Here is a 26,521-nt window from a genome sequence, read left to right as displayed (position 1 = left end):
AAGGACGGGTCTTCTAGACTATTAAGTCGCTATTGTAAAAAATAAATGATTTTTCTTGCCTGTGTGGCTCTTGTTTCTGAAACCCGATGAACTTGTGCTGAAAACCAAAGATTTTGGGCATTGAAATAATCCCTTCAGGATTAAAAGGGTCAAAATAATAACTCATTTCTCTTGAAGTTGCTTTATCAGACCTGATTCTTCTCAGCTGTAAGTAGGTTTTCGTATATTTTAATTTTTTAACCATACATTTTTTGTTAAAATATTAACAAACTTTGCCAAGGATAATGGTTCTTTCGAATCAAGACGTCTAATCTGTTGCCTTGGCAAGAGCAGGCAGAAGTGACTGATACATTGTAACAATGCTTAGAATAGCTAAGTCCACTATTCACGATATAATCCAGCACATCCAGGATTCAAGCAACTACAAGCTGAGGACTACAACTTAATTTAATAATAGCTTTACACACCCTCAGTATTGAGAGATCACCATTTAACTTGCCTAAGGCTAAAGACAGGCTTTAAACGGTGTGATGGACATTGAACGTTGCACTAAAAAGCAGGGCCGCAACTTCTAGAAAGGCATAGTAGAGTAAAGTGATTGTTTTGTAACCACAATACAGAGAAGATTTATTCACAGGCAAAAACGGCACCACTCGGTCTTTAACGCTCAGACGATCTAAGCAGATTGTGAAAACGACCATGGGAATAATTTACTTATTGTACTTTTCATGAATCATACCACAGAAACTTCTGGAAACTAGAGCTTGGCAGACCCTCATGTGAAACAGAAATGAATGAGGAAACATTTGTGGTTTGGGAAGCAATACATTTGCATGCTAGTATTGAACTGATTTTCATTGGTAATAGGACTTTGACTCCTCAGATGTAAATTGAGAATGTGATCCATTAATTGATAATAAGCTCATTTAAATGCAGGACAATGTACGTTCCCATACTGCGAGAATTTTCACTGAATACTTAGAGTTGGTAAGAATAACTGTTTTTTACTGGCTCGCACAATCTCCTGATATGAATCCAATAAAGCATATGTGAGATAACTTGGACAGATTAGTTAGGAAATACTATCCTCCTTCTAGTCAAATAAATCAGCTTGAATGTGATTGTCATCAAAATGTTATTTCTTCTGTGCCTGATTGGGTTAGAACCCTTCTCCACGCAAGAAGGGATAATATCTGTTAAAAGGAGGGCATTCTCTGTCAGAAAACCTTATGAAAATGAAGACTGAGAATTTCAAGAATCATTAATTTCTAATTTTTATCCTTAATAATTTATTCATAGAGTAACTAATTGAACTACATTGCTAGTCATATAAAATATCATACAATTCAAATATACTCGAACAGACAAATCTAAAAGAAATCAAAATACTACAATAAACATATACACAATACTTAAATAGTAATGGTTACAAAGAAAAACTTACGCTTCTTTTATAATAACACTGTTTTCTATTTGATTGTTCCAGTTGGGTTGTCTTTGATTGTACCATGGCCGTGTATCATCTGTAGGTAAATTGTCTTGACTAGATGTAAAATTAAATAAAACTGCCAATATGATCAAACAATGCCTGAAAAAATAATGACTAAATTGTAAATGAATCTGACGACCCTCGGTTATAATACCTTTAGAGGCTAATTAAAAATAAGTAAACAAAAATTAATATTTAGTTAAGTAAAATAAATAAAGAATTGACTATATGAAACGACATATAGCGGACCCTTGCTACACTGCAAGTCAAGGGGGAATGAAACCACCCACATTATAGGTTGTCGTTCAACGGAATGGACAGAAAAATATCAATCATTGGATGAGCTATGAACACATGTTTATAATAAAAGAAGTTTTACTAAAAGAAAAATATTGCATTACTATAAAAAAAATAAAAAAATAAAATAAAAAATAAACATAAAAACAAAATTAAAACAGGGACTGGAACAAAAGCTATCCATGTTACATCCAAAACCACAGTATAATAAACGATGCTATAGCCAAGATCCACAGTAAATGTAAAATATAAATTTGAAGCAGATGGTGAAGACTGCGGTCCTAAAGAAATTTAATTGTTAGTTAAAAAAAAGTTTATTAGTTAATTAGTTAGTTAAATAGTTCTCGACTATTTAGTTATTTAGGGGACTAATGGCATAATTATATAATTGATAGGACATAAACAGCAATAGAAAGTATAAAACATTATTTTAAACATAATTTATTAGGTTAAGTTTTTAAAATCCAAAACTAATATCAGCCCCATAACGAATTAAATCATGAATTAAGTGATAACAGTTATGTCACTGAGGGATGCAGCATGGGTTTCATCAAACCAATTATTAAAATAAGGGAACAGTTTTTCTGCCTTAGCTTAATTTTAATGTTAGCCAAGCAGTAACAGTAAATTATAGTAGTATATACGGTACACACCATTATAATGCAATCAGTTCAAAATTTCATGAGAATCATGACAGAATACCAACAAAAAATGAAATGCATCACAGTTTCAAGGAATGTTATCAACAATTAGAAACATGAACCTCCTCTTATTCTAGTTATTACCTTATTAATTATTATGTATCCATACCAACAGTGAGGAAATTAATGACTCATTGCATAATTCACCATACTTATCAACTTCTTCATGGTAGGTACAGATATTATTACCTTCTCATATACAAGTTAATCCATAACTTTAACTGTTCCAAGCCATCAAACACTCTTTGAAGAATTCAACTTCAACATGCTAAACAATTATTGGAACAGTAAGGTTTATCTGGTAGGGGTAATGAAGAACAGAGAATGCTATTTGGGGACAAAAAAAGTTAACATGCTAAACCTTAGCAATACAGCTTCTAAAAAAAAAAAAGTAGATAAGAAAATTAAGTCAGCCTGAGAGAGAGGAGGTAACTCTTTATCTTTCACAGGTATTGTTATTTACTCTTTTAGTTACTCTAAAAGTTTACTCTTTCAAATTACCACTATTTGATTTTTTTTTTCTTCCAATCTATTTCTCTGTGAAGTTACCATCTGATTTATCATTTTTTTAAATGTTTGTTCTGTACTTTTCTTTTACTTAAAGGCACTAAGGTATTTCCTTATCCCAGGATAATTAAAGAATATTGTTATTATGATTTCTCCTCTGAACTGAGATGGGTGACAGGTTAAACCAACTTCAGATACTGATATCTTCAAACATTTAAAAAGATTTCAACAATACAATCTGTGTTCAAAAGAACTGAAGTTGAACCTCGCTTAGCACATCAAGAGGCAATTCTAATCCCTGGGTGCCTATCACCACTGAGTTTGGAATTAACCGATTTATAGAAATACAATAGGTGTTACTACATCTTTCAAAAGGGATAGTTTTTTTTTAAATTTCACTGCCAACTCTTGATATTATTCATCCACAATTGAACATATGATCAGGGACCACAAATCAATTATCTTTGCTTTTTTTGTTTTTAAAATTAATAAGAAAGATTTTAGGTCTATAATGATGTACTATGTGGTTGGCTGCGTTAGAGATTATCAAGTGGTTAACCGTTGAAGTTAAGTGGGTGACAACTGTCTACTGCTCCCCTAAACTCAGCAATAATGAAAACAGAGCACTTTTCATTTTTAATTGTTTCAATTTAATTTTTTCTTTAACACTTGCACAGTTTTCATAATGCCACAATTAAATCCTGTCAAGAAGCACAAGGCATGGCCTATGGGGTTAATTTATAACTTATTGAACGTATTCACCATTGATGCTCTATATAAAGAATGATGATACATAAAGCCAATAATACAATCAAACAAGAGTGAAGAGTAAATCATTTAGAAGAAATAAACTAAGAGCTGATAAGCCTACTTATCAAAAATTCAAGTTAGAAGTGCCATCGCTTCATTTACCAATGAGCTAAGAAGAAGTACTGTGTTGCTTAGGAGGAAAGGGGAGTTCTCCAATAGAAAATTGGAAAAAACAAAAAACCAAAGATATCAATGCTATATAAATGGGCAAGAGGTAAAGCAACAAGAAACTGGGGTTCAAAATGTGAAATTTGGGTATGTGAGAAGCATTTGAAAGATATTGAAAAGCGTAGAAGAGTTTTGAAAAATACCATGAGTGATCTGCCAGGTCTGGCAATTTTATTGTTAAAATGCGAATTGATTAATTAGCAGTAGTTCGATACCATGGATATACGTGTAACTTAGAACTAATGCTGCACACTTGTATAACCAAAATGCATGGCAAATGGCAAAACCCCAATTGAAGCTTGGAGCCTACTCTTTCCCGAAGTTATAGTAGAAACAGTAGTAGAACATACTAACCAAGAAATTCTGTGGAGACGAGAAGCAGCAACTATGCTGCAAACAATACTGAAATCAGAGCTTTTGAGGGAATTCTCTACTTAATATACAGAAGTCTGTCCATCTCAACTTGGAAGAGAGGTGGTCCCTGTAGTACAGTCCTGTAAGAGTTATGGACCCAAAAATACAGCACCTCAGTAGGGATATTCATGATCTTTAGTTTCACATGTTAAATGGAGAAATAATTCCTTCTTTCACCATGTTAAAACGATATAACATATAACATGGTTGAGAGTCTGTTACTAGGTCTGTTAAATGGAGAAATATTTCCTTCTTTTACCATGTTAAAACGATATAACATATAACATGGTTGAGAGTCTGTTACTAGGTCTGTTAAATGGAGAATGACATTACACAACAGGCGAGATAAGCTCGTCACTATTTTTGTTTTTTTTGTTTTGTCGCATTAGGTTACTTGCTCGTAGTTTGTATTTAGATTGTTTTAGTATTGTTATGGATGTTTTAATAACTAATAAAGCAATGGATAACAATAATAATAATGTAATGATAGTTGATAATTAGCTCTTGATTCTCTTCCTCACCAGTTAGAAGATCAACAGGGCACTCAGTGGCAAAACTTTCACTTTAGGCATGTTGTAATAAATTACTTTAATCAAAACTTAGCAATAAGCAATAACAAGAAGTTTTGAAAAGAAAGATCATAAAATGAGTAGCTCGGAAAATCTACTAGGAGCTCTTATGCATTTAACAAGACTTTAAATAGGGCTGCTCACAATCCTATACTTTAACATGGTAAAACATTTTATATTCAACACAACACCATGAATACCCTTAATACACAGAACAACATTTATACTGAACCGCTTCAAATCTTTAAATGTAACTGGCTGGTTTGTGAAAATTACTGTCATTGAAAAACAATATAAAAAAAAACAATGACTTCTATAGAAAGGAGAAAACAATAAAATTCTGTCATTTTTTGTCATATTACTAATTTTTCAATACAAAATTGGTCATGCCTATTACTTGAATACAACCTGGAATTACCAAGCATGTTGATATTGAAAATTAATAAATTATTGAACATGGAATAAAAAAAACAAACAGTGAATCAGTTTAGTTTTGACTGAAGGAATGGATGTGAAAAATGGGGCTTGTCAAATGTATGGTAAAAACATAACTATTTACCTTGGAAGGTAGGGGCATTTTTTTTAACTGTAGATAGTCTAATTTGATAATTTTTCCTAAATTATTGTAGAGCTTCAATACCATAACATTAATGGTCATACCCACAAACACTTGAATTTTTACGATTTTTGTTAGAAAGGTTCTACAAAATTGCGAATAAAATATTCAAATATTATTATTTTTAAATATACTTTTTTTTAGCATATAATGTAAAAATAAAAATGATATGATCTACGAGGATTAAGCCAAATATTCCTCATTCCACAGTGACTACTTCAAATACGCTTTCATCCATGAGGATCAAAATAATGGATGTTAACAAGATTATATATATATATATATATATATACACATACATACATACATACATACATACATACATACATACATACATACATACACACCTACACATAGTAATAAACCTATTACTCCAAATGAATTAACAATAAAAAAAATATGAAAACAAATCTCAAAACATTCTATCCCAAGATGTCACCTAATATGGTGATTTAGAATACTAATTTAAATGCTAAGGTAAAAGTAATAAATCATAACAAACCATAAAATTGGAATAAATATAGTAGAAAAATTAATCATCATATTTTAAGGATATAGAAAATAGTTTTTCATCAGAATTGCTATAATATTCTTGCGGTTTATGAACAAAACATTCACACTATATATCTCAAGTAATTAATGGTACAGTAAACACACAATAATGAATGAGTAATAGTTTTAGAAGACTCATACGGGGTTGACGCCCGTCTCAGACATTTACCTCATTTTGAGAAACCACAGAACGTAAAATGAAGCAATTTAAACCATGAAACCTCAGTGTCGATTGCATTAAAATTAAAAATCGTATAAATTTTTCAAATCCGCTGTTACATAGTACAAAATGATATCGTTGGGCGGTAACAAACTTAAATAAAACAAGCTTTGTAAAAACAAGGTGCGGTTATAATCGAAAAGAGGTATAGTGCCAGGAAGAATTAAATTTTACTTCAAACAGCAATCTTAATCATGACGTAATAATGTATAAAATGTCAATTTGGATACAATTCATTAGGAATGTCATCAGGAAAAAAAGATCAAGCCAATAACGGTTTATTAATCACATAAAGTATTGTTTTTAAACTGTTCAATTTATTTATAAAAATTTCAACCAATAATTAATTAAAATGGGTAATCGGTCAGAAATCGTCTGCTGAAAACAGTGAGTACACAAAAACATCAATATTTAGGTCTCACATTTACTGTAGAATGAATATTTAAACGTAAGAACAGTCGTTTTAGTGTGTTCATCCACTGACCCCTTTGATTGAACAACACTATAATGTTGAAGAAAAAAAAAAGTAAGTAACCATTCCATTTTGAACAAGTTTCTTATGAATCTCATATCATAAGCAAAATCCAAACCTTTATTGTCCTACAATAACCAGTTTTCGGCATTCCTAGTCTTTTCCATTCTTTTTTTAATGATAAGCAATTCTGTATAGAGAATGACAAGATATTGAACTATGTCCATGTTGCTGCCATCTTTTCTGTATTCTTTCAAGTATAGGCAGAAAATATAATTTGAATTTTAGATGGAACACCACCAATCGCTTTAACAATTTTTACCTCTATTATACTCTTTCGGTCACTTTTTAGCCCATTTATCTTGCTCAAATTTCATAGTCGATAAGCCTATACCGACCGATAATACTATCAGTAATCTGGTACTACATATCTGATTCACTAAGGATATTCTGTTCGAAATAGCATCTACCCTATCTGAGCCACTAATTACAGACTTGTAGTTCCAGGATTAGACAATACTGTTGAATCTAAGATTCTATATGAGGTGTAGATAGTTGACCGTAGATTAATGATTGGAGAAGTTTGCCGGGGGGTGCAGTCAGCAAAGAACAACATAAATAAACAAAACCATATTTATTTATTTTATGCCGACGTTACGACCTGAGTTTCAGGTCTTCATCAGGGGTTATGGCGTAGAAGGTAGGCCTGCAACTGGCGTCAAACTCAGGTCGAAACGTCGGCATAAAATAAATAAATATGGTTTTGTTTATTTATGTTGTTCTTTGCTGACCGCACCCCCCGACAAACTTCTCCAATCTAAGATTCTATAGTTTAGGGCAAAAGATAACACAGGTCATGGAGTTATGACAATATTTATTGAACACAGTAACAACACGCAACGGAACAATAGAAGAGACACTAACACGTATATACAATGTGTAAGGTTATACATGAAACGTGGTCGAGACAGTGTTGCCACAGATCCACAAATAAATTATCCAACACCCTCCATATTTGTGGATTCCTTGACACTTGATACATTCGCTGAACTTGTCCACATCAAGCGCCTTTGTTCATGCTCCATAGCATCAACCCACAACTGATTATCCTGACAAAGTAACTCATCATCATAGGACATCGGATCTGACAGGTCGGACGCAGTTGAGAAAGCTGAATAAGTTACAAAATCGTCCAGTGCAGCTGGTGGTCGCTTGTTTCTCTCAGGTCTGGTTCATGATGGTTGTCGTGTTGATGTAAAAACGGTCGTTGGTGGAACAAAGTCCGGGTCATCATCTTGGTTGCAGCTGTTACTGTAGATGTGGAGGAATATTCAATGCTTGATAGTGTAGTGACGATCGCTGTCAGACTGTATGTCTCTCTCCGAAGAATCATCATCAGTCGATGGCTGTGATTCTGTTGTGTCGTAGAAGCCAGAATTAGAATTTTCCACAAAAATTTCCTCTTCCAAATTGGATTCGTTGGGAAGTACATAAAAGTTTTTATCGGTACCTTCGGAAGTGTTTTCTATTAATGAACTGCCCCACTGATTTGATTGGAGAATGTTACATCTCTTGATATGAAGGTAATTTTCTTCTGAGGGTCATACAACCTGTACCCTTTTGTGCCTTGACAATATCCTACAAATATGCAAGACGTAGATCTAGGGCTGAGTTTAGTTTGCTTCGGTATATGAATGTGAGCATATGCTTTACAGCCAAAAATTCGAAGATGTTTAAGAGCAGGTTTCTTAGCTGTCCACACTTGTTCTGGAGTTGTAACAACAGACTTGCACGGTGACCTGTACAAAAGATAAGCTCACAGTTTACAACTTCCGCCCAAAAAATGGTTGGGAGTCCTGACTCTATCAGTAGACATCTTGCACGATCTAACAGAGAATGGTTAAGGCGCTCAGTCTTTCCAATTTGCTGTGGCGAGTAAGGACAGGAGGTCTGATGTGCAATACCCGACGACTCCAAAAACTCACTTAATTTTTATTGCAGTACTCTCCTCCATTTTCAGTACGTAGAATTTTAATTTTGCTGCCAGACTGATTTTAAACAAATGATTTGAAAATTTTGAAATAATCGGTGACTTGATCCTTTGATTTCAAGAAATAGACGAATGACTTGTAACTGAAGTCATCTAAAAATGTCAATAGATATCTGGAACCTGCTAAACTGTTTACCTCCATCGGTCCTACGAGGTCTCAGTGCACTAATTGTAAATAGCGTTCGGTAGTGGAGTCACTCTTGGGGAAAGGTAAACGGTGGCTTTTTCCCAACGTGCAAATATCACAGGCAATGTTAGGGTTTTCACTAGAAATGTTGAAAGCATTAGAAATGGTACCCAACTCACAAAGGCTGTTGTAGTTCAAATGCGCCATGCGCTGATGCCACAGTTTCATCTCACATTTAGTTGTCAATGCAATCTTAGAACTAGCAGCAACGTCTAATTTAAATAAGTTATTTACCAAACTGACAGAGGCAATTAGTTGTTTCTGGCTATTGAATATTTTTGCTCCCTTGCTATCAAACACCACGCAATGTCCTTTCCTGACAATTTGACTCAGTGATAGCAAGTTGACCTCTACTTCTGGAACATAATATATGTGAGATGGCAACACTGCGTGGGCAACACTGACAAGCGAGAGCGAGGGAAGGTTTTTTTTTCGAGAACAGTGATAATAAAAGTGAGAGTGCGTATATTTATCCTAGTTCGCTGAAAGTTATATGAGTTGTAATTTGACTTCTGAGTAGTGAGGGACTCTTTCTGTTATTATTGAGATTATTCTGTAACCATTAATGTAAGTGTTTAAGATAATATAATATTGAGGTTTTGTTTATTCTTCATCTCTCTTATTTCTCCTTTTTAAAAAAAGACTATAGCCCCTACAATATACATTGTTTACATTTATTTTTATGGGATTATTACTTTAAATCGTCACTGGTAATGAAATATCGCCGACGGTATCTGACGTTATTCTCTCCTTGTTAGCGGCAGTGATAGATATTTTTTCAGCCTTTCTCGAATTTTTCAACATTTCAGGGCTTCTACAGAGGTGACAAGACGCACCACTGTCTAAAAAAATTTCAAAATTATCGTGTAGAAAATTCTGCAAACAGCGTCGTATCTGCACCCTTGTTCGGATTGTTTCCGCTCCTCTTACCAGTTCCGGATGAAGGACAGTTCTTGGCGATGTGTCCGTAACCGTTACACTGAAAACAGCAAGGACCTTTAATAGGCTTTTCATCGGCTTTACCTTCCTCATATTTTTCAATTTCTGAATTCCCTTACTCACCTTCTTTGGAACTATGACCGTACAAAGCGGAATTTGAATTGTCACAATTATTATTTTCTAAGCTTGATTTTACAATGGAAAGGTCTTGCAATAGTTTTGTTTTAACCGAATCGGTGGTTACTGCCGTGCCTGAACTCTAAATGCCCATAGTCATGGGTTCAAAACGGCTTGGTAATCCGGCAAGAAGGATTGTTCCAACCCATTCATCACTCACTGTAAGACCAGCTGACGTTAACTTATGCGCGGTTGTAATTATCCGGTTCACATATTCTTCTACCGAACTGCAGTCTTCTAGTTATAAGAATACGGAGAAGTTCAACTCGTCTTGTCAATCCATCGTCCTGAAAAGCTTTCGATAGGTTTTCCTATGTATGTTTGGCGGTAGTCGTATTTTGAATGTGAACATAATTCACCGGTTCAACCAATAATATTAACTTGGAACGACATTTCGTGTCTTTCTTCTTCTCGGGATCCGTTTTTTGTTGTTATATATTCCTACAGCTCTAAATCTTCTAGATAGGCCTGCCTAATTTCCACGTGTCGAAATTTTCTCGTCCCTTTAGACGTTCAACCGGCAGCGACTAGTGCTGAGACATGGTGGATTCGCGAAACGAAAAATAACAATTTGAACGAAACTCACGAATTTACGGTCACTGGGCCCATAACCTGTTGAATCTAAGATTCTATAGTTTAGGGCAAAAGATAACACAGGTCATGGAGTTATGACAATATTTATTGATCACAGTAGCAACACGGTACGGAACAATAGAAGAGACACTAACACGTATATACAATGTGTAAGGTTATACATGAAACGTGGTCGAGACAGTGTTGCCACAGATCCACAAATAAATTATCCAACAAATACTACGCACTAACATGATTTCAGAGTGAACTAGGGACGCTGAGAAACCGGATTATGCCGAGCTTTTTGTTGAGAAGTTTGACAGAGAATATAATTTATATTGGTGGACTGAGGCCAATCCGATGCGAATACTCACTTTAAAACTCACTGAAGCGAGTGAACGCTACCTGTGCACTTATGACTAGAAATTCAGGAAAGCCAAGCATTGAAAGCACGTGAAGGAGGTATTCTTGAACAGATTTTCAAAGAAGTGAAACCTTCTGGCAGACGTGCGGTCTAGTATAATTATTGAATTTAAAAGGAAAATTGGAGAAGACAATCACGTATGTCCATATGCAAATCACTTCGAGGAAGCAGGCGTTCTTTCCTTTAACATAGACAATTTGGGGAATAAAGTGGAGAAAAATGGTACGGCGATGACGCATCGGATTATCTACAATATGTTTCAATATGTACACAAACGCCTGTGCAAAAGTATTTGAAGAAACAGGATGTTAAGATTCTTGCCTGGGCTGTGAGTCTTGCTCCTGTCACCGCCACCGTGCAACTTTGGCTGAAAGTGATGTCCTTATTGGAGGTGCATCGTACAAACAGATCGAACGAGGATTGATTGAACATAAATAATTTAGGTGAGTGTTATAATTGAACAGTTCGAGTTCAGTTTGTAAACTAAACTACATTATAAACGTTTTCACCTTCCGATTTGCTAGCGCGATTCGTTTCTAATACTCACACTAAAAAAAAATAAATAAATAGTAATTACTCAAATACTAACACACTTGTTAAAAAGGTTATTCATAACAGAACTACTGCGTTATATATTTTGAAGTTACGGTATTAACTAAGAGATATGGAAAACCTCCTTGGAAAGTGGATTATTCTTTTGAGTCAAAGTTGGCTTTTTTTGTTGTTATTTTATTAATTTTTCATAATGTTGATAATGCCGAAATGACAGCTGTAAATATTTAGTAATCATTGAAGGGATATTTAGTATAGTTATTTTTTTATACAATAAACATTGTGGATATATTATTTACAAGATTATAATTATAGTAAGTATGTATTGAATTGCGTTATTGTTATGTATTATCTCTACTCTAATAGTATTTTTCAAAGTTTGTGCAATGTCTATTTTAAATATATATGATCCTTTGTTTTTCAGTCCCTGAAATGGTGATTAGTTGTATACTGCTACATAAGTGAATCAAGGACTAGCTTTGGAATATTCCAGTAATATACTAAAAATTTATACCCTTAAGTGTCAGTATTTTGTAAAGGAGTTTCATAATGAAGAAATTTCAGTTGGAAAATTGGAATACATTTGATAAATTTTGCCTAATGTCGGCAATAACAAAACTGACAACCAGTTTTGTTGATCAAAATTGGTAAGCTGTTACTTTCTCTTTAATTATTATTATCATGGTGAAAAGAACATTTCACTCTGTTTAACGTTTTTAAAATTTTTTTTTCAGGGTTGCAATTAGTAGATACACCAAGCAATTACATGAAAATATTTCTTCATTTATTCAATATGATAATAGAAGTGATGAATGGTTTTCTGCCAAGCAGTGTTCTGCCCAATATGAAATTCTTACAAAAGGTTCAGGGGCACGTAAAAAGAAGAAAATAGATAAAAATGTTGATTATACTGATTACAATGAGACTTTGCTGATGGCTGTACATCAAGGTAGTTTTATAACAATTTATTTACTGAAGTTATTTATAAATATCGATAATTGATCATGTTTATTCAACACCTAATTTCGATTGAGCTGAATTTCTGATATATTATTCATTTAGTTGCCTTGTTCTTGATCTTTTTGTAATTTAAAATTATTGGTGATTAATTCCTGCACGATCTTGAATTATTGCTTGAATAGATAAAAGATGCTCATTAGTGTTTTAAAATTTTTGGTTTAGTCCTTAATATTCTCTTTTCTAACTTAAAAAATTTATTGTTTATCACTGGAAATTCAAGAGTTTACTTTCACTTAACAGTTAAGAGATCAGTCAGACTTTTGACAACTGGTTTTACCAAACCATGGTGATGCCACAAGGAGGGTAATATGTTTTGGTTCATATCAACCTCCTCGTTAGTAGCTCTGTAACAATTTTTTGAGCGAAGGGCTCAACTGTTTCAAGTTTGGTAGCTCTTATTTTGTTAGATTCTGTGAATGTCTTAATATAATTTGATCACGAAATGCTGATAAATTATTATGTTTAATGTTTTCAGTTTGTCTGTAGCTTTATAACAGTGTTTTGAGCGAATGGTTCAAATCACTTGGTGAAATTCCATGATTGTTTCAAAACTATTTGAGCTCAAAATACTGATAAATGTTTTATTATATTCATTATAATTTTTTTAAATGAACTTTCTGTTAGAGTATTATTAATAATCTTTTTTAATGACTTATATTAATGCTGTGATTTTATTAATCATTATTAATTTATTTAATTATTTATTCAATTTAGTTTAGTTATGCTTAAATTAATAAAATTGATCCAATTTTAGTTTCAAAACACTTTCTTTTTTTTTTATAAGTCCGACATTTCGGCCAATTTGGCCATCCTCAAGGACAAGCTTAATTCAATTTTAGAACCACATCATTTAAAAAACAAGTTTATGCAGGCTATTCTGCCCAGGTCATTTATATCAGTCCACAAATTACCCTAATTAGTCAATTGTTCACATTAAATTAAAAATTAAAACTTATCATAGTCAATCTTCTTTGTTGTAATTTATCACAACAGTATTTTTATTTGTTTATTTTCAGAATTTTGTAATGAGCTTCAGCTGTCTCTGATGGATATCCGAGCCGAGTTTCTCAAAACTAAACTACTCATTGATGAACTAGATTCGGATGAAATTAATGATAATAGATTAGAGGAATTAATTGTGTATGTATTAGTTGATTATTTATATTTTTTGTTTTAATAACCCAATTTTTGAACTCTAGTTAACTTAGTACTTTTACCGTGAAAGAAGTATGAGAGTGATAAAATGTGCTAATATAATACATTTCAACGTCCTAAAAAACATACTATTTCCTACCACTTCCTATTTAACCTGTTAACCGGGGAATAAACTTTTGTTCAACTCGTTTCACAATGGGGACTATTTTATAAACACACTAGAATCTAATAGATTAGAACTGTATAAAACTCAATGCGTTCAAAATATTTTGGCAAATTTCCATGACGAAAAATGTTTTCATGCCCATTACAGTAGTAGCTCTTGTATGAAGAAATATTTTACTTTACCCAGTTAACAGGTAAGGATTTTCTGCCATCTTGAAAAATGAAATCCGAAATCCTGTTCTTTTAAATCTTCTGTACATCCTAGGAAATTAAAATTATAGTGAATTAAATTGTTTATAAACTAAATAGTTTTAGAATTATATCCCATCCTATGTGTAGTGTTCTTATAATAAGTACATGAATGCTTGGAGCAAGTTCAAATTTAAGGTACCGTATAACTTCTTTGGGAAATACTTTCTATAACATACCAATAATGGATTTACAGGGATTACAACGTTGTTGATATTAAATTACTGCTGCAATGTATTAAGAGTGCATAATATTCTTTATCTCTTATTTCCGACTGATGGAGAAATTTGATATTAAAGTATAAATTATTATATTTATGTTACAGAAACGTTTCAGAGAACAACAATATCAATCTCCATCTTAGGTTTAATTTTTAATAAGTTTTGATTCCATTAAATGTAATTCTAAAATCAATTACAAAAAATAGAAATCAGATTTAAAATTTTATTTACAGTCTAACACTGTTCACCCGTTTGCTCTGAACAGCCTTGATGAAGCCCTACAAAGTGGGGCGAAATGTCGGAAAATAAAAAGTTGTAAACTATTTTTGTTTCTCCTTTGACCGCAACCCTGACCATCTTCCTATACAGGAAAATAAATAGTTGTAAACTATTTTTGTTTCTCCTTTGACCGCAACCCTGACCATCTTCCTATACATCAATTTTTATGGTCAACTATATATACATATATATAATTTTAATTTAAATTATGGTAGACTGTTATAATGGATTAATATAAAGTTATTGGAGGGTTTGGAGTGCTAGGGGCAACGAATAATTTTCATTTTCCAAACATATATAATGAACAATTATAATAATAATTATTATTACTGTTATTATTATAAAAACATTCATAAAAAAAATCTAAAAATATTTATTTTACTAACAAATTTTTGGAACAAAAGTTGTTAGAATTTTATCTGTTATAATTTAAATCTGTTTTTTCCCCCTAATGCATACCAAACACACCATGTATTGAAAAAAAAAAAATACATTTTGGGTACCATTTTTCAAGATTGTTGCTAATTCCTGTGTAGGTGGTGGTAGCAAACTCTATGTTTTTAACATTGTTTAATATTTTAATAGAGTTTTATGTTTTCTGTTTTCTTCCCTTGCTTGCTTTTCGGCAATACAGCGTTTCCAGGTTCTACAACCAATCTATTCTTGATTAATCTATTCTTCCATCTCAGGTCCTAAACACTGTCTCTTTCACTCCTGTCATTGTCCTCCAACTCATAGGTCGATCTCCAGTCTCCATTCTCATCTTATTCTCTACATAAAAGTAGCCTGGGCCCACCAATTTATTCATCCATAGATGAAATTTATAAAGTGCTGGTATTTTTCTTTGACTACGATTTTACTTGCAACGATTGGTGAAATGTTGCTGATGGAGACCCGTACTCAGCATCGTGTTGTCATGCTGTTAAACAAAAAAAAAAAACTTTGAATCAGCTATTAATTTTGAGGGTTATATCTCATAGGGAGGGAGGAAGGGGGAGAGGGAATTCACAGTTTTGCATCTAACCTTAGCACACCAGGCTCAGCACCAATTAATTTAAGTGTTTTGAATTACTTTTCCGATGTAAGTTGTATTAAAATAACATTAATAAACCTGTCTTAACATAAACAAACCAAATTGATGTGTGTGAATTGACTTTTTAGTGTGTTACTTGTGTAGATTCACAAAACATGTGATTTGTGCAATTACGTAAGTTCTCTGTGGCATAGATCTTTACGATTACTAAGATTATTAGTTATTTTTTTATTTTTAAAGACCTGTACTTATCGTTACTATCGAAATTAATAGTTTAATTTCTATAAGTGTAAATTAGTTACAGTTAACCTTGCTGTGTGGCCCGTACTTTATTGTTGTTATCCACAGTAATTATCAATATACTCTATACTAGACCCAATTTTGTTCTATAACATTGTACTATTTACATACTACTATTGTTGTTATCCACAGTAATTTTTTTTTTTTTTATTATACTCTATATTTATATTTATATCTATCTTCTATACTAGTCCTAATTTTGTTCTAAAGTATTGTACTATTTTTCGATGCTTGGTATTTTGTTAATATTATTAGTTTTTGCCCCATATTATTCCTAGTTTTGTTCATTATTAATATTCAAGGGGTTAAGTTTCTATAAATATGGATGGGGCTGTAAACAATAGAGGACTGATGAATGGTGGGGGGAACAGCGAGCTAGGAGTCAAAGAGGTATCACTTAGCCAGCCTAACCCGGCCAACTATTCCAGTCCTTCCAGTGACGTCACCAATTCTTCTGTCCAGTGCTGCGCTACATCATATTCGGCCTGTAATCGTGAGTCCCTTGAACATTATTCTGATAGATGTTTTAAATATAAAGATATAATAGAAGTCAATAGCCGTATAATTTTAGAGTTGCAGGAATTTTTACTTACCGGCCAGGCTAAACAAATTAGTAAAACAGCAGTTGAAGCGGTTCTCATAGCTGCGAGGAAATTAGAGGACAATTGCAACACCCTTATTGTTGAAAACGCCGAGTTGAAAGGAGAAATTACACCAATAAAAGATCAACATCGCAACCCAATACAACTTGACACTCAGGCGCTAAAACTTGTCATAAAGGACGTAGTCAAGGAACAGATCAAACCTTTAGTAGTCGAAAAAGAGGATACAATAAAGAAGCGAACTTATGCCTCAGCAATAGTTCATAAGCACCAAGAAACAACTAAAAAACCATTGAGTTCGGTTTTCATAGCACAGACCGACCAAAGCAAAGAAAAGTATCCAACGATTCAGGCACTAAAACAGGGAATCAAGGAAAATTTTACGCCGGCTACAGAAGGGGTGAAAATCAGAGGAGTAGTGGAAACGGCCAAAGGCGTTATAATAAGAACAAGGACAAAAGAAGAAGCTAGAAAGGTTATTCAATCCGAAGGAATAAAGAGACTAGGCGGTAACGTAAACTTCGAGAATAAACGTCTACCCAGGATGATAATATATGATGTACTGAGAGACCTGGACCACAACAAAATCATTGAGCACTTTTGGAGCCTGAATGCCAATAAATTAGAACGTACCAGGCAACACTTCAACCCTGTGTTTAAAACTGGTCCAAGAGGAAGAGACTCCGTACATTGGGTGGTGGAAGTATCCCCAGGAGTGAGACATGAGATATTAGCAGAGGGAAGAGTATTCCTTGAATGGGCATACTGTAATGTTCGGGACTGGGTGGCGGTGTCCCGTTGCAACAATTGCCAAGGCTTGTCACACATTGAAAAATTTTGCACAGAAGCAGTCGTAAACTGTAGGTATTGTGGTGAGAGAGATCATAGCTGTGAGAGCTGCCCAAAACAGAAATCTGGTGGGCCACCAAAATGCATAAACTGCTCTAGGATAAACACAGTTTCAGACCATTCTTCTGATTACAAGGAGTGTCCAACTTATAAAAGATCTCTTGAAAGGACAATCATGAGAACCCAATACGAAGACAAAGAGTAATATTATAACGATAAGAATAGCATAACACAATCTGAATAGGAGACCGTTAGCAATGGATGAATTTAGACTATAGTGAACAGGATAGATATTGCTGCCCTTCAGGAACCTCCTACTAGAAGAGGCAAAATTGTTAGTACTGCACCACGTGATCGAATTATTTCATCTTCTGGAAGTGGGCTGTGTGATGCGCATTGTGCCCTTTTAGTAATCAATAACTCACATACCATTACTGCACAACCTGACCTAACTAACAAGTTAATTTCCGTCGCAAATATAGTGGCTCCAGGTATTAATTTTAACCTGATTAACGTCTATGCAAAATTTTCTACTATCTGAGGATATCATGAGCAAACTACGGAAAGATATGATTATACTAGGCGATTTTAATGCCCAATCCATATTATGGGGAAACCGGAGGACTAACAGAAAGGGCACGTTACTAGAAGACTTTGCTGCATGCAACTGGCTGGTTATTCTTAACAAAGCGGCATCTTTGCCTACTTTTTCGGGCCCCAGTGGAGAATCTTTCATAGACGTTACCATGGCAACACCAGACATTACACAACTCATTAGCTCATGGAAGGTGGCTGATTGGATCTGCAGCGACCATTGCGTGGTGACCTTCATAATTAATAAGGATGATACGGGTAGGCACTACGGAAGACAATGTTTTGCAACACAGGGTGTTGAGTGGGAGTGTGTAACGGATAATATTCAATGGCATCTATCTGAGGTGGAGCCAGTTCATGATATTGAATTGGAAGAAGAGGCTTCTTGACTTTCGTCAAAAATCTATACTGCGGTCCAGGAAGTATTACCCACCGTAAAGGAGTCAGTAAGGAAAGGACAACCGTGGTGGAATCATCAATTGACGAGCCTCAAGCGTGAAACATATCGAGCCAGGAGGCGATTCCAGAGAGAAAAAAATGCTGATGCTAAAAAAGATTTAAAAACTGCTTATTTTGCCGTAAATAAGCGTTTTAAAGATGAAATTGGGAAAGCAAAGTTGGATACATGGCATAAATAGTTAGAGGAATGCACCAGCCCTTGGGGAAAGCTCTTGCATAAGAGTTGGAATAAGAATACATTCACCTCCTTTATGCAACGCTGCCCGAACGGCAGAAGAGGGTATGGAGGCCATAATGCTGAAATCTTTCCCAGAGGATGACCCAACCGGTGATACTGCAGACCACACGCAATGCAGAATTGAAATGGATGTACCTCCTCCAACTGAAGACGCTTCCCCATGGGACGAACTGGATGTGGATATGGCTTTTGATAAACTTCGTCTAGGAAAAGCGCCAGGACCAGACATGGTAGGTGCTGAAATTTTGAAGAACGTCAGAAGGGCCCTAATCAGCCCTTTAACTACCTTCTATAACAACTGTTTGAAAGAAGGTGTTTTCCTTTGAATTTGGAAGGAGGCAGAATTGGTCGCGATTCTAAAGCCAGGGATAGCAGAAGTTACTGCAAAATCATATTGCCCAATAAGCTTAATTAAACGTCATGGGCAAAGTTCTGGAAAGCCTCATGCTACTGCACCTAAAGGAAGTGATAGACCAACTCTCTTCAGATCAGTTTGGGGGATGAAAGGGATTATCAACCACAGATACTATCAATCAGCTCCTAACGGCGGCGAAACACTCCACCTCTAAGTATTTTGCTGTCCTCTTTTATGATGTTGCTGGAGCCTTTGACAGTATGTGGTGGCCTGGAATAATGGGGGAACTTAAAAGGCTGCACTGTCCAAGAAATATATACAAGCTTATTAAATCCTTCTTGGAGAGGCGATCAGTCTTCTACCAGTTACCAACAAGGAGGATCACGAGGCTGGTCCAACGGGGTGGCGCTCAAGGATCCGTATTAGGTCTCCCATTATGGAACGTCAATATGAATCCACTACTGGCGAATTTACGGGGAGCAAAATACACACCAGCCGCATATGTCGATGATTTTAGCGTAGGAATTGAGGCAAGGTCACGAGTTTATCTGGAAACAAAAGCAGCTGAGATTACTCTTATTGTTGAGCAATGGTGCAGTGAAAAGAAGCTCTCCCTAAACTATGAAAAGACTCGACTCTTGTTCTTAAAAGGGAAAATGAGAGGCTTCCTTCCCAGGGTTGTATTGGGGAATAAAATGATAAAACCAACACCGGAAGTTAGGTTTTTAGGCGAAAGGTGTAACTTTACCAACCACTTAAAGGAAGTAAAGTGTAAAACTGTTTTTCGCTACAGCTGCCTCAATAATATAGCAGGAACGACCTGGGGACTGAAATATAGGTGCAGAGAAATATTATATAAAGCTGCCTTCTTGCCAATCGCCCTCTATGCTGTACCTGCCTGTGGACAAAATCTCACGTACTCAGATCTTAAATTATTGGAACAGGCACTAAGGAGAGCTCTATTACTTGTGACTGGAGCTTATAGGACTGTGCCAACTTCAGCCTTGCAAGTAATTACGGGTCAACTGCCAATAGACCTTCGAATCCAGATTGCCATCGCCAAGTACAACATTAAGAAAGGCTTGCTGGCCTGTGTTGGGTCAAGTTGTTTCATCAGCTCTACCGGAAGATTCGAAGACGTTTCTAGTAGAATCGACGACATTGTCTTATCCGAATGGCAGAGGAGGTGGGATAACTGTGCAACAGGAAGACTGACTCACGAGTTTCTCCCAGATGTCAGAAAAAGGATCAAAAATGAATGGGTTGAGACAGACCACTGGACGGTGCAGCTTCTTACAGGGCATGGCAACATAAATTCTATAAACATTAACAGGTACTCGTTTCCTTTTGTGCTTGCACCAAATGGATCAGCTATATTTTGGGATACTAGCTCAAAGGGGTAAGTCCCTTCTAACGGTGGGACCAGTGGAACAAGTTAATCTCTTGGTCAGCTTGATCAACCCGGGCCAGTAGAATCTCTCCTGACTTTATGATGTTGTGCGATCTTCCCTGGGTGACACACCCACAAGAAAGCATGATTTTCTTTAATAATAAAAGATCATAAAGAAACGGGAATCATCATCTTCATTATATCGTATTAGATATATCGTCCAACCAATACCATATATCATTGTTACCTTTTTGTACTTTCTCTGGATATTTTCTTATAATATCATGACACGAAGCATCTTCTTGTTCCTTTACGAAAGATGTTGGTCTCATACCCGTCCCTCATCTGAGACAAAACCGCGTAAAAACGACACTCGAAGCGTTTGTTGATAGTATAAAAGCATTAAAATCTAGATAAGCTAAGAAAGTGTGGGAACACAAAGCCTCTTTGACAGCCTCAAAAGTTGTTCTTTGCGCATTTCCCCAGTGAAATTTTTCATCTTTTCTTGAAATGATCATAAGAGGTTTCACCTGATAGGAAAATCCTGGAACAAATCACCTAGAATATCCAGCTAGGTCCAAAAACGCTTTGACATTCTTAGTATTTCTTAGGACTGGTACCCTACTACTGCATCCACCTTCTTAGGATCAGGACTCACACCTTCGCTAGAAACTATGCCTAATCTTCTGGTCAGATTGATATCTGATGATCACCACTAGCGAAATCTATAGTAGAGAAGAATCTGCTTCGCCTCATACACTCTAGTGTCTCTACAATCAATGGGAATAAGTAAGCGTCCGTTTTGGTGATTTGGTTTAAGCCACGAAAGTCAGTACAGAATCTATACTATGAGGTAGGTGACCATCTCTTTTCTTTTTTTACAAGCACTACAGTTGCTGGTCATGGGCTCTCAGAAGGGCGTATGATTTCCTTTTGAAGCATGTCTTGAATGTGCCCTGCCACTACTGGTTGCTGATCTGATGAAAAGTTACATGGTAGAATCGTTTCACAACTGGTCCTTCTTCTGTGGTTCTAATTCAATGGTACGCTCCCAAGTGGAGAGCCTGAACTATCTTTGCTCACTTATATTTTACCATAGGTTTTCTGGATTTTCTCTATAGGAAGTCTGGTGAGTCAATTCATAAAAAAATTTTTTATAGGAAGATGCACAAATAAGTTATAGTAGAAAAGAGAGAACAGTGTAAAGTGTGACATGATTTCCTATATGAAATTGTGAGGTTTAAAGTACATGAATATGGGACAGTGGTCCCGAAACGTTGTACCATGTTATGATAATTTAATACAAATTTCATTCAACTGGAAGTTATTAACCTCAAAAATTTTTTTATGAATTACCTTAGGTTTTAAAATCTTCCTTATCTCTAGCTCCTTGGCCAGACCTAAACATTGCCCTCCTGTTTCGACAAATTAATAATTTTGATGCAGACTCTATTACCATTGATCTTGGCAATGCTGCAGGCGACTTTTACACCATACTGTGGTTGTACAATAGGCTCCAACTGTACATCTCCATTCGACGGTTCTTTTAGTTTACTATTAACATGAACCTCACTAAACTGAGGGATTGAAACTTTATTCCTAGCATAAACCCAAATTGTCTCTAGTTCGTTGTTTTCCATTACTGATTTAATTTTTTTAGTCCCACTGTTTGTTCTTATCAAGCTGCTCACCCAAGTGTTCCGTCTAACCGCATACAAAGCAGATCCTTCTATTGTCAGATCAGATAACTTTGATTGAGATAACTCTCACTTCGTGCTCTAGCGAAGAGCCCTGATTTATTACACCAATAATATTTCCCTTTTTCCTCTGTGAATTTCTGATCCGACCGGTTGTCACAATTTCTTCATATTGCTCAAACATCTTTTACCAGAGCACCATCTTCTGAAAGCACTTCTCCAACTCTTGACGCCTTATTTAAGTTGCTCAACAGAGTTTAATTGTAATAATCGGGAGGGAAGGAAGGAACACTTCCAGATTTACAGTTTTGCATCTAGCCTCAGCACACCAGACTCAGCACCAATGTCCATTATTTAAATCATTAAAAAAACATATGATTTTTTTCTCTCTCTGCCCGCTACCTCCTATGCATGCACCGCCACCATTAATTTTCTGTCTCATCCATTAAACTGTAAATTTATGAATTGTTAATAAAATAGTTCCATTCTGATAGAAAATTTCATAATACTGTATTAATTCCACCCTTGATGAATGGTTATTGGGGATCTTTTGTTATTGAATATATTTTTCTTAATGATTTTCATTCTTTAAATTTGAGTTGTAAAATTTTACTTGTATTAACATTTTATTGGTTGATTCTTATATAAACATCTTATTAATTTAATGTTTTTTACAGAGAGTATCTTGAAAAAGAAAAAGTGACTGACATCAAGACCAAGTTAAAATCTATGCTAGATGAAAAGAATGCTACTGAGTGTGAAAGTAGCAGTAAATATTTATCACAGACTTTGGTAATTTTTTTTATATAGTTAAATATTACTATTTTATGTTGGTTTAACTACTTGTTTCTGTCTTGTAAGTAAAAAAAAAAATTGGATAACGTTTCAATTCTGTATATTTTTTCAAAGTATACCCCATTGTCCTTTACATTGTATATTACTGTAGAATGTATTAGAAAGATAAAAAAGGATCTACATTTTGTAGGCATAGGTGCATTACTAGAGCTTTAAGTTTATATATTTTTGTTGAGGTTTAAGAAAGCCAGTTTCATTACTGTTCATTACTACTCTCCTCTGGAGTGCTGTTTTTTACTTACTATATTCATTTCTGTCAATTTTTTTTTTTTCAAATTATGTTTGTATAATACCCAAGGTTAAAATTTGTGTTCATGTATGCTCCAAAAAAAAAATATTACGTTTACTATTACAGTTTCTTATATAATATTTCAGAATTCCTTTAGTAATATCAGTAGTAGCTTCCATTGTCTTTTCTGTTTGTTTTATTTAGCTGAAGGTATGTCTTATATTAATATAGCCAATCTAATATAATAGTGTAAGAAGTGATATAATAATAGTTGTATTATTTTCAATTTACTTTTTAATAATTGTTTCTTTCATAGCTACCTAATGAGCCCTCAACCAGTAGTGAACATAAGACTGCAAATATCACAACTTCTCCACTCCTGACGAGTCTTCTTCAAAGTCCTTCTCCATTAGTAAGACCATCACCATCTACATCATCACCAACAATTTCATTACTGCTCCACTCCTCCCCATCTGTTTCATTATCAGGTTAATTTTTTTAAACTTCTGTAGTATATTAGATTTTTTAAAGATGTAAGTATTTACAATATATATAAATATATATTTATTATTTTTAAAAATTTAAGATCCCACTCTATCTAAACTCCTTGAGTCTCCGACATGTTTGCCTGGTACATCTGCCATCACTTCATTAGAGAGTCCCTCATTTCTTTTTCAAGGAAGTGTATTGGATTCCCAGCAAAGCACATCTGAAAATAAAAGTTAGTTAGTCCATCACTACATTAAATTGAAATTAATAAATAGTCCTGCTTTTTAATAATATTATTTTATTTGAATGCTCTCATTATTGTGAACAACTTTTCATTTAATGATTTCACAGTTTCAATGAGATATTATTGAAATTAAAGCAAACAGATGACCTTAATTAGTTTCCTCTTTCTTTAGAGAAACAGTTACATACTGGTGAAGAAATTTCAGTCCAGAGAGCCATAAATGATCCTGAGGAATTTCAGAGAACTGAGGGTTTTGATGATATGAGTGATATTGAACAAGGTAGTATAAAGTCTATTGTTATTGTTTTCTTTTTTGTTATCGTAAGTGCTGATACATGAATAGTACTGCATACAAATTATAATTTTTTCCATTTACATCATAAATGTTAAATTATATTTTAGTGATGTAGAAGTTATTAGTATTGTTATGCAATCATTAAAATAAATTTGGTTTAGTATATATTATTTTTTAAAAGAAGTTAACTTTGATAATTGCTAGTTATATGGTTTGACTTTCAGTTAGCTTATTATTAAACAGTAGGTGTATTTTATATGTGTATGTGTGTGAGTGTGACTTATGCGTTGTCGGAAGAGAAACACTAAAAAAAAGTAAGAAATCGGGCAGAGTAACAATACACAAGACTACTGAAATAACACTGTTTTATTTTTCTTAATGCGTCTTATATAGACTTTGGTTTATTTATATGGGTAGGGAGTATTAAGGCAGACAATACGCCTTGTCGTATTATAACTTGTGTGTGTATATATGTATATTAGTTAAGTATCGAAAAAAAAAAAAAAAAAAAGAGAAGAAGGAATAAGATGTAACACGTGTGAACTGCTGTAACATACTATCTTTATTGTGTTCGGCACATCTCTTTATATACATCCGATCAGCTGATCTCCTCAGTCAGTTGACATCGAAGTAACAGCTAACTAAGGCTGTATCTCCCCCCCCACCAGTTTACGAACAATCCTCGTAAACTTCAACTATACAATAAATTAATATAAAATACAACAAAAATAACTGTATACAATAAAGTATATGCAATAAGCAAAAGATAGACACTCCTCATAATCGCTTATTACAAACTAAAAGTAAAGCAAAATAAAAATAAAATCATGAATTTATACAATTAAAATTTTAAAAAATGCAACGTAATTTATTCAGTACATCGCCATAATCAAAGATAAATTAAAAAAAATTAATTACCACTTAAGAAAAGATAACACAACAGATAAGTTGAGATGAGGACACTCCGGATTACTCTTGTGCAGGTGTTTCGGTTAGTGGAATTTTAAGTTGTTCAATATGAACGGTCCTGCGCTTTTTGGGTTCTCTGATGCTCTCAATAGTTACAGCATTATGTTCTCTTATTATTATCATCCTGAATGGTCCCTCGTATCGCTGTATCTCTTTACCCATGTTTGATCCCAACTTTCTCTATATACAATTGTTTCAATTTTTACCATTTCCTTCCTATCTGTGAGGTACTCTCCTGGCTTTTTCCCTCTCCAATTTTCTCCGGACTTTTTCCCATAGCTTTTTCCTAGTGACATGATTGTTGCTTATCTCGTCACCTTCCGCCGCCGTGCTCTTGTAGTCTCGCTGGATTCCCCAAAGCCCCAAAAGGATCTCAAACGGTGAAAACCCCGTAACGGTGTGCACCGAATGATTAATTGCCTTTGGCATTGCCACATCCGGTTCCAGCCTTTGGTCTGCCTGGTGCAATCAAAGGTGATCGCTCAGTGTTCCGTGACGCCGCTCTAAGCCTCCTCTACTTTTGGGGTGTCCTGGTGTGTTGAGGTGCCATATCACATCTAGGTCCTTTATTTCCTTTCGTATCAGAGTTGTCAAATTCTCTTCCGACATCCGATGAGATGCGTTCGGGAACTCCGTAGAACTGAAACCACAAGCGGAGAGCTGCCAATACTGCTTCTGAAGACCTATCTTGCACCTGGTGCGCCATTGCGGCCTTACTGAAGAGGTCAATCATGGTCACCCATTTGTACCCCTTCCATGTAAATGTGTCGATTTGTAAATCATTAAGTGGTACATCTGTGGTAGGTGTCTTCTCCTGTCTTCCTTTAGGCGGATATGTGTCACACTTAGTGCGTAAACAAACCTCGCAGCTTTCTACAACCTCTGATATAGTCTTCCTCATTCCCCACCAAAAGTATCTTCATAGATAGATTGCATAGTCTCATGGATTCCCCGATGATTTGTCTTTCCCTGATGATACGCTAAGGTGACTTCTCTTTGTTGTTCTTCTTCCAGAAGGGTTTCCATCATCAATATACAACGGATGTATGTCCTGTCCATTCCAATCTGTTCATCACGCCATAGCCGCTTGATCTTCTCCCAAACGGTTTCGTTGCCA

The 26,521-nt window shown here is 34.8% G+C and overlaps 3 protein-coding genes across 5 annotated transcripts in view; 2 read left to right on the top strand and 1 right to left on the bottom strand.

Annotated features, from left to right (window-relative positions):
• Positions 1 to 6,466, bottom strand: part of Mcr (macroglobulin complement-related) — an 86,382-nt gene extending 79,916 nt beyond the window's left edge. The window contains exons 1-2 of the mRNA XM_014438335.2: positions 6,293 to 6,466; positions 1,445 to 1,588 (exon numbers count right to left, since the gene is read on the bottom strand). Coding sequence (XP_014293821.1) covers positions 1,445 to 1,588; positions 6,293 to 6,297 — 149 coding nt within the window. The 5' untranslated portion in view covers positions 6,298 to 6,466. The remainder of the gene's footprint in view (positions 1 to 1,444; positions 1,589 to 6,292) is intronic.
• Positions 6,467 to 11,848: 5,382 nt separating this feature from the next.
• The window catches only part of LOC106692400 (Bromodomain containing 8), a 39,290-nt gene continuing 24,617 nt past the window's right edge, over positions 11,849 to 26,521 (top strand). The window contains exons 1-8 of one of the 3 annotated variants that reach the window (XM_014438333.3): positions 11,849 to 12,031; positions 12,142 to 12,364; positions 12,452 to 12,666; positions 13,754 to 13,877; positions 23,001 to 23,115; positions 23,724 to 23,895; positions 23,994 to 24,128; positions 24,313 to 24,420. In XM_014438333.3, the coding sequence (XP_014293819.1) occupies positions 12,267 to 12,364; positions 12,452 to 12,666; positions 13,754 to 13,877; positions 23,001 to 23,115; positions 23,724 to 23,895; positions 23,994 to 24,128; positions 24,313 to 24,420 (967 nt within the window). In that variant the 5' untranslated portion in view covers positions 11,849 to 12,031; positions 12,142 to 12,266. Of the gene's footprint in view, positions 12,036 to 12,141; positions 12,365 to 12,451; positions 12,667 to 13,753; positions 13,878 to 23,000; positions 23,116 to 23,723; positions 23,896 to 23,993; positions 24,129 to 24,312; positions 24,421 to 26,521 lie in introns of all 3 variants that reach the window. The other 2 variants (XM_067053518.1, XM_014438334.3) reach the window with 2 other exon arrangements.
• On the top strand, positions 16,283 to 17,795 carry LOC136797305 (uncharacterized). The gene has a single exon (XM_067053522.1). The coding sequence runs from the start codon at positions 16,461 to 16,463 to the stop codon at positions 17,793 to 17,795; it is 1,335 nt and encodes a 444-aa protein (XP_066909623.1). The 5' UTR covers positions 16,283 to 16,460.

Source organism: Halyomorpha halys, unplaced genomic scaffold, assembly GCF_000696795.3.
Source record: "Halyomorpha halys isolate HHAL.00 unplaced genomic scaffold, Hhal_1.1 Scaffold55.1, whole genome shotgun sequence".
Taxonomy (NCBI): Eukaryota; Metazoa; Arthropoda; class Insecta; order Hemiptera; family Pentatomidae; genus Halyomorpha; species Halyomorpha halys.
Note: the sequence above shows the minus strand (reverse complement) of the source record. Positions and strands in the feature narration are given on the sequence as shown.

Coding starts and splice junctions, on each gene's coding strand:
- LOC136797305 (XM_067053522.1), top strand. CDS start 16,461: ATGGATGGGGCTGTAAACAATAGAGGACTGATGAATGGTGGGGGGAAC.